At 37.0% G+C, this 8,040-nt stretch overlaps 1 protein-coding gene across 1 annotated transcript; it reads right to left on the bottom strand.

The window, feature by feature from the left end:
* Positions 1-619: 619 nt before the first annotated feature.
* On the bottom strand, positions 620-4,321 carry LOC113105153 (myosin, light polypeptide 3, skeletal muscle). Its single transcript, XM_026266302.1, has 6 exons — positions 4,176-4,321; positions 3,773-3,803; positions 2,135-2,278; positions 1,869-2,039; positions 987-1,064; positions 620-775 (listed from the first exon to the last, which is right to left on the bottom strand). Exons 1-6 carry the CDS (start codon positions 4,176-4,178, stop codon positions 747-749), a joined length of 456 nt encoding a protein of 151 aa, XP_026122087.1. The 5' UTR covers positions 4,179-4,321; the 3' UTR covers positions 620-746.
* Between the last annotated feature and the right edge of the window lie 3,719 nt (positions 4,322-8,040).

Below are 8,040 nucleotides of genomic sequence, written 5' to 3'. Positions count from 1 at the left end.
GCTATACATTTCCTTACACAGCTTACCCTCATAAGCAGTTTCAGACAGACTGTTTTCAGTACGGGTGAATTTCCCCTCCAACATAAGCTAAGCAAATTCTTTTTAAAGATGCACATGCATCAGCATTTTTATGTTTATTTTTGGACTTTTGCCGCTGATTGGAATCTGCAAATGACGCAAGGAGAATTCATACTTGCACCACCCATATCGCTGTCTCCTTTCTAGTATTTTAACAGATACATTTGTGTTTCATGTTACGACCAAATGCATAAGCATACAAAGGAAAAACTCGGTGTACTTTTGGAAAAAAAAAAAGTTTATTGTGAAATGACTGTGTGAAAATTGGGATGGGGAAAAATTGGCAGCCTGGCCACAGCAATGACATGTGCCTTTAACACACAGCTAGCGGTGCTGTTGTAACCCTGGATGGGTGGAGAAAGAAGAAACCAACCCTCACTTCATGAGTGGCCTTTTCCTTCTTCCCCGGTCTCCATCCTACTGTGGATGGCCGCCCCGGGCGGAACAAGAAGGCAAGGAGGGTCAACTGCATGAGTGGATGATGTAACTTCCAAAAAGGTGGGCGAGAGGGGAGAAAACAAATAAAGGAAAACGAACAGAATGGTTTAGAAGTGGCATCCCATAGTCCTTTTTATTGATTGGTCTTCAAAACAGAATGGATGTCCTGACACCATGGGGTCTGCAGATAGAGTTCAGCCTTCTTCACCACTCTCTCAACCGACGGCCTCTTACACGGACATGATGTGCTTGACGAAATCTGTAAGAGGAGAAGCAGACATGCATAAGGAATGATCGCCCCTACTGGCTCGCCATACAAGGCCTGAGGTGGCTGCTAAAAATAATGATCGTAATGATTCAATGACAGGTGAGCTTATTATATAATTTCAATTAGTGCAGTCACTTTTATGCAATGTTTCCTAAAACAAGTTATATGGGTTCAACTGGAAGGGCTTTATCCTAACACGTACCCTCATAGTGGACACTGCCGTTCTCATCCTCCTGTCCCTGCATGAGAGAGTCGATCTCGGGCTCAGTCATCTTCTCACCTGTTGGTGCCATGAAAGACACTGGTTAGAAAGAAATCTTTCTCATACTTTTTACTTTATTCAAAATACCGTAATATTATTATGCTCTTTTGGACATGCACCATGGTAATACCAGATTACCTATCTAAAGAAATGTGGTGATAATCATAAATAAACATGGTAATAATTACAAACTTTTAATAATTCATAATCACACACACATATACATACATATATATATATATATATATATATATATATATATATATATATATATATATATATATATATATATATATATATATATATATATATATATATATATATAATTTTTTTTTTTTTTTTTTTTTAATAACATAGTACATGGATTTCAGTTTGGGACTGCTTCGAGGTTTCCAAAAGTATTAGGAACCAAAAATGTTTTTAGCAGTGATAATAATACAAAATCAGGATACTTGAATGATTTCTGAAGGATCATGTGACAAAGAAGACTGGAGTAATGATGCTGAAAATTGAGCTTTGCATCACAGGAATAAATTACATTTAAAAATGTATAAAATAGAAAACTGTTATTTTGAATTGTAATAATAATATGTAATAGTAATATGTTTTTCAAAAAAAAAAAATATATATATATTTTACCAACCTCCAACCTTTTAATGGTAATTCAAAACACCATTATATTACCATCTGGTCACTGTGCTAAGATACTTTAATTTGTTTTTTAATTATATTATGTAACATTATATATTATGTAACAGTATATTATGTAATTTGCCTTCCCATGCATGGTGTGAAATACATAATTATTTCATCTTCACTTACCCAGTGTTGAGAGCACAATGCGCAGCTCAGCGCCCATCACTGTGCCGTTGCCCTCTTTGTCGAAGACGCGCAGACCCTCAACGTAGTCATCATAGGTACCCTTCTGGACGGCATCAACAGTCTTCAGCATTGGCAGGAAAGCATCGAAGTCAATTCTTTTGTTGGCCATATCTGTGTGCATATAGTTCCACACATACATCACAAATCAGTGAGGGTTTGTAAAGCATTTCCAATGATGTCCGTTCGTTTTTAATATAAAGGCTTACCGTCAGCAGATGGGTCGCCCAAGATTTTCTTCACGTCCTTGTTGGTGGGGTTCTGTCCCAGGGCACGCATGATGTCAGCAACCTGGTTGTAGGCAACCTTGTTATCACCAACTCTGTCGAAGAGACCAAAGGCCTCTTTGAAGTCTGTAACAGAACGACAACAGAAGGTTATCTGGAAGTAGATAGATACTTTATGGGTTGATCATAATCTGCTAATTTAGACTAATGTACATAATACATTCAATTGGACTAATTTCATAGTATTTCCATTTCTCTCACAACATGGCATCAGACCAAAAAAAAAAAAAAAAAAAAAAAGTTGTTAGTAACATTTTGTAAACTACATTTATTTATTAACTTACTTAACTACCAACAGCAGTTTAGGAACATTATTGCTTTAAAATCATGTAAGGTCAAGGAAACTTTTTTCCCAACTGTACATGCAGCAGAGGAGGAAGGAAGCCGAATTAAAAAGAACTTAGCAGCTGCATTTCCATGAGCCGTGGGGGAGACCAAGTTGAAAGTGATCTGCTGACAGAAAAATAGCATCCTGCGGCTTCTGTCCTCCTGCAGCTGTGCATGAAGGTGGTGCTTAATGCGTGACATGACAGACGATACTCTCCGAGAAAGTAGCTCTTGCCATACAAGGTTACACGCTCTAAGACTGACCCAAGTCAAATACAAGAATGCTGACAGCAATGTAACCTACACCTACAACCAACTGCATACTTTCTGCACCTTAATGAGCAACACCATGCTGTGAACTGCCCCCAGAGGTTTCATTTCCATGAATTGTTTTTGTACAGAAATGAATGTGGGCTTTGGTTCATAAATGTTTTGACTACCATATCAGAACTTGCTACAATTCTACATACACTAAACCAGCTGATTTTACTCAATTGATCAGTTAGCTTAAACAAATATGCATGAGTGCTTTATGGTTTGCCATCATGGTTTCAATGTGTTCCAAATGAACTTTAATAAAGTTAGACATTAATTTAGTTTGCATACTCAGCACTGGAGAGAAAAAAACATTTCAACGTGCAATATGATGAAATTGTAATACATTTATAAAAAAATCAATTAAAAATCAATTATAATTAATAATTAAATAATAACAACAATAATAATGCAAAAAAGTATTTCCTCATTTGGAATAGTTTTGTTTACAATTAGAGATATTTGCCATTATCAATAATTATTTTTTAAATTTATTTTTAATCTATTATTAAACATGTCCTTACATATTTGAGTTATTATTTTGTACATAATTATTTGCTGGACAAATTCTTTACTGCACTCTAAAAAATGACAAAATCATTAAGTCAAGTCAACATGTTCGCCCATTACTTGTAAAGATTAATTTAACCAATTTCAACTTCATTTTTAAAGTTTTCTTGATTCAGTGAGATTCAACTTGATTTTTTTAAGCCAGTTTAATATAATACAAGTTGTATCTCAGAATATAATATAAGAAGCAACTAAAATAAGTGGAAGTAGTTATGTTTTTTTTTTTACAGATGAAGTATTTTATTTCCTGAGTTCACAATATTATACATTTCCAAAATATCCATTACATCTGTAACAGAGTACTATAGTTTTCCCGGTCGTAATAAACTCCAATGTGTGAAGACTCACCTTCAATCTGGTCAGCACTGAATTCTCCAGCCTGCCAGAAAGACAACAATGAATCAATTCCATTGGCACACCCGCCAACGTCTCACAACTCACACTAGTCTGAAACAAGGAATTATTTAACAAGACATTTGGAGATATAAGCCCTCTTTGGACATAACAAAAGAGCTGCTTCAAACTGCACATATATCCAGCAAGGGAATAAACCAGCTGCATGATTTTCTCTTTAACAGTGGCAAACAGATCGAGGTACTTTATATGATACCATTGTGACTTGCCCCGCCAAAGTGAATATGAAACTCGAAGAATGGTGTCCTACTTCATTTGTGTGGGCTTATTGCCAGTTTTTGAGGCAGATGCACACAGAAAGGTACAATAAAATAGCAAGAGTAATCCAAGTACACACCATGATGGAGTTTTGGGGTGGAGGAGCGGACAGGCAGAAGTCAAGAAGCCGGAGTCCCAGGAGAGTGGTCCTGAGCCATGGACCAGCTCCTACTTATTTATGCTAAGCTAATGATGTCACGGGGCGGATCTTGTGACGCCGTGGAACTTCTTTAACTTTCTTAGGTCAAGCTGGAAGGAAGACTGCTGCTTTCTCTAATGCACATGTGCGGCAGTATTTTTAGATTATGCTCCAGGCTGACTATAGGACCCCTTGGCTTTGGTCAGCATTTTAATTTGATGTATTGTGTCTTTACATGGGTTTCTTAATTTTTTTTTTATTCCCTCGTCAAAGATGTTTGAATATAAATTTTGATCTCACCTGTTATGAACAAGCATTGAAGTCAACACAACATCTCAAGAAGGCTTTTGATTACAGTGCTGATATTTTTAACTTACATGGTGATCTAGCCCACTTATGGTTATATGGGAAGCAACATTCCTTAAAGCCTGTTTCCACAGAATGAAAACACTTGCAGTTTGGCTACATTTCTCATGCATATTTAAAATAAATAAAATTATAAATATATATTATATAATATACAATAATAATAATTATTATTTTTTAATAAGGATTAGTAAAATACCATTGCTTTTTTGTAGAATAAAAGGCTATTTTATGTGATAATGAATAATGTGAGCATTGCTTTGATAGATTAAGTGATGCAATGGCATATTTGGGTGTTGTTACAACACTGGTTGTCTAGGTCAAGGTTCTTGTCATATGGCCTGTTTTTGATATAAACAGACCTCATTTTGCCCTTGTCTCCTGTCGAGTATTGCTGTTATAACCTGCTGTTGGTGATTCAAGTCTGTTTATGCCAAGTCAAAAGTATCCAAGCTGCTGTGGATGCGGAGCTTGGTTCAGGACTCATGAGAATTACTGCTATAAATGGTGTATGTGAGGATTTCCAGTCAGGATTTAGACCGTATCATAGTACTGGGACTGCTCTCCTTAGAGTTACAGATGATCTGCTCTTATCATCTGATCATGGTTGTATTTCTCTATTAGTTTTATTGGATCTTAGTGCTGCGTTTGACACAATTGACCACAACATTCTTTTGCATAGACTTGAACACTTTGTTGGCATCCGTGGAAGTGCATTAGCATGGTTTAAATCGTACTTATATGACCGCCATCAGTTTGTAGCAGTGAATGAAGATGTATCATATCAATCACAAATGCAGTATGGAGTACCTAAAGGCTCAGTACTAGGGCCGCTACTCTTCACGCTTTATATGTTACCCTTGGGAGATCATCAGGAAACATGGTGTTAGCTTTCACTGTTATGCTGATGATACTCAGCTCTATATTTCTTCGCGGCCCGGTGAAACACTAATGGTAATGCATAGTTGATATAAAAAAACTGGATGACGAGTAATTTCTTATTGCTAAATTCTGAAAAAAAGAGGTGTATACTAATATGCAACATACTAATATGCTTTTAATATCCAAATCCGTTAAAGGATTTTTAGGCTGCAGTAATTAGGTAAACCGGAACCGGGAACACTTCCCATACCACCAGTTGTACTTGCTACATCATTAGAAGAATGGCATCTACGCTAATATTAGTCTGTTTCTCTCTTATTCCGAGGTCACCGTAGCCACCAGATCCAGTCTGTATCCAGATCAGAGGGTCACTGCAGTCACCCAGATCCAGTACGTATCCAGACCAGATGATGGATCAGCACCTAGAAAGGACCTCTATATCCCTGAAAGACAGCAGAGACCAGGACAACTAGAGCCCCAGATACAGATCCCCTGTAAAGACCTTGTCACAATCTGACTTTGCTGCAGCCTGGAATTGAACTACTGGTACCTTTTGTTTTGATTACTGCTTTGCACACTCTTGGCATTCTCTTGATGAGCTTCAAGAGGTAGTCACCTGAAATGGTCTTCCAACAGTCTTGAAGGAGTCCCCGAGAGATGCTTAGCACTTGTTGGCCCTTTTGCCTTCACTCTGCGGTCCAGCTCACCCCTAAACCTGACTATATGAACAATATTTTTCACTCAAAAACTGAAACTCAGATTAATGAGGCCTATAAAAAAATCAGTTCTAAAAAGAAATATGAAACCTGCTAATTAAACAAGATTACGTTTTTACAACAAGAAAGCACATGAAAAGAATTCAAGGTTTATTAATAATATTGCATAATGAGATATTTTCAAGCAATTTTTAAAAGGCCGGTCATTTTTGACTGGGAACACTACAAATGTACCATATGATCAGGCCAATGTGATAACATTAACAAGCATTTTCAGGAAAAAGAAAATCCTCTCCAGGTCAAAGTATCCAGAACACAACACAAGGTTTAAATATCACAATATTACAAATGTGAGGTCTGCTGTTCACTATGAAAATGTGAAACACCTAGAACAAACATTAGAAACATAAGTGCAATAAGCAGATCATTCGTTATAGTGTTACGCTGTGCTTCTCATTAGAGTAATGTCAGTGCTTTTTAGCAAGAGTTTGCTTGTAGCAGCACGGTGCATGCAAATTCTTCCTTGTGACAAGCTCCTTAACATTTTTGCTAATCCTCATCTGCATTTCATATCATTCTAATTTAATGTACGGTAATATGAGTTTATGCTGTAAAGCCACATTACAGAGCATATAGAATATTGGGAGGTTATAGTATGTACATGAGATCCTCAAAAAATGTATCATAAGGCATGTTGTTGGTGCACCATTTGGACAGTGCTTGGACTACTTTTCTTTTTTTAGTTGAAAAGCAGCCTGGACATTCTGTTGAATAAATCATTTTCTACATTAGTTAAGTAACATGGCAAAGTACCCATTAAAAATGATTAATTATTAAATAATCAAGTAAATCGCAGTTTTATTGCCAATTGGTGAGACTGCCTTTGTTTGTCCCATAGCTTAATCAGCAGTGTCAATTCTACTTTTTTAAACACTATTTTGAAAATAAAAGGGTAAGGTAGAACCTATCTGTGGCAGTACAGCAGGATGTTTTGCCATAGACAGACCACTGTCTCTAGTATTCAGTGTCATGATCCTTCAGAAATCACTCAAATATGCTGATTTACTGATTATATTTAAGAATATAATCACGGCTGAAAACAGTTGTACTGCTTGATATTTTTGTGGAAACATTACATGTTTATATTTCAGTATACTTTAATGAATGGAACGCTAAAAAAATAACTGCATTTATTTGAAATACTTTGTAACAACATTAAAGTCTTTACTGTCACTTTTTTTTAATCAATTTAATGCATCCTTGCTGAATGACTTTATTATTTTATCCATGCAGTATTGCAGTATATTTTTGTATTATCATACTGTGAGATGTGTTACTACAAACTAGAAGCAGAGACGTTCCATTCCTGCCCTGAGATATTGGCTCTTCCCTCTGAATGCTGCAGAAGTGATGGAGCTGAAGACCTCGCCCCTTGGCAGATGAACTCTATATTTAGCTGTTCTTTTTGGAGGTGTAGAGTTTCTCTGAGCGGGTCGGTAGCACCTCAAGGGTGGTTGGAATGTCTTAGCCCCTTACACCCCCACGTCCAACTGAGCGAGCAAACTCCAGATCGTAAAGCAGCTGCTCAGGTTACACTGCTCTCCACTGACATGGGATCAGTTCCTCAGATGTCTGAGACTGCAGGTGCAATTACACCCCACATACAGCGAGACTGACCTCAGATCAGCTGGAAGCAACACTGAGGAGTCCAGCGGTTAAAAAAAGCCGTCAAATGGGCCAGGCATTGTCCATCAGCCCTTGAGAAAGTATCAGCCTTATTTGGATTTGCAAGAGGGGTTCAAGTGCGAGTAAATGATTCCTTAAGTCTCTCATTTTTTGAA

Source organism: Carassius auratus, chromosome 1 (assembly GCF_003368295.1).
Source record: "Carassius auratus strain Wakin chromosome 1, ASM336829v1, whole genome shotgun sequence".
In the NCBI taxonomy this organism is placed as follows: Eukaryota; Metazoa; Chordata; class Actinopteri; order Cypriniformes; family Cyprinidae; genus Carassius; species Carassius auratus.
This window is presented reverse-complemented; position numbering and strand designations above follow the sequence as displayed.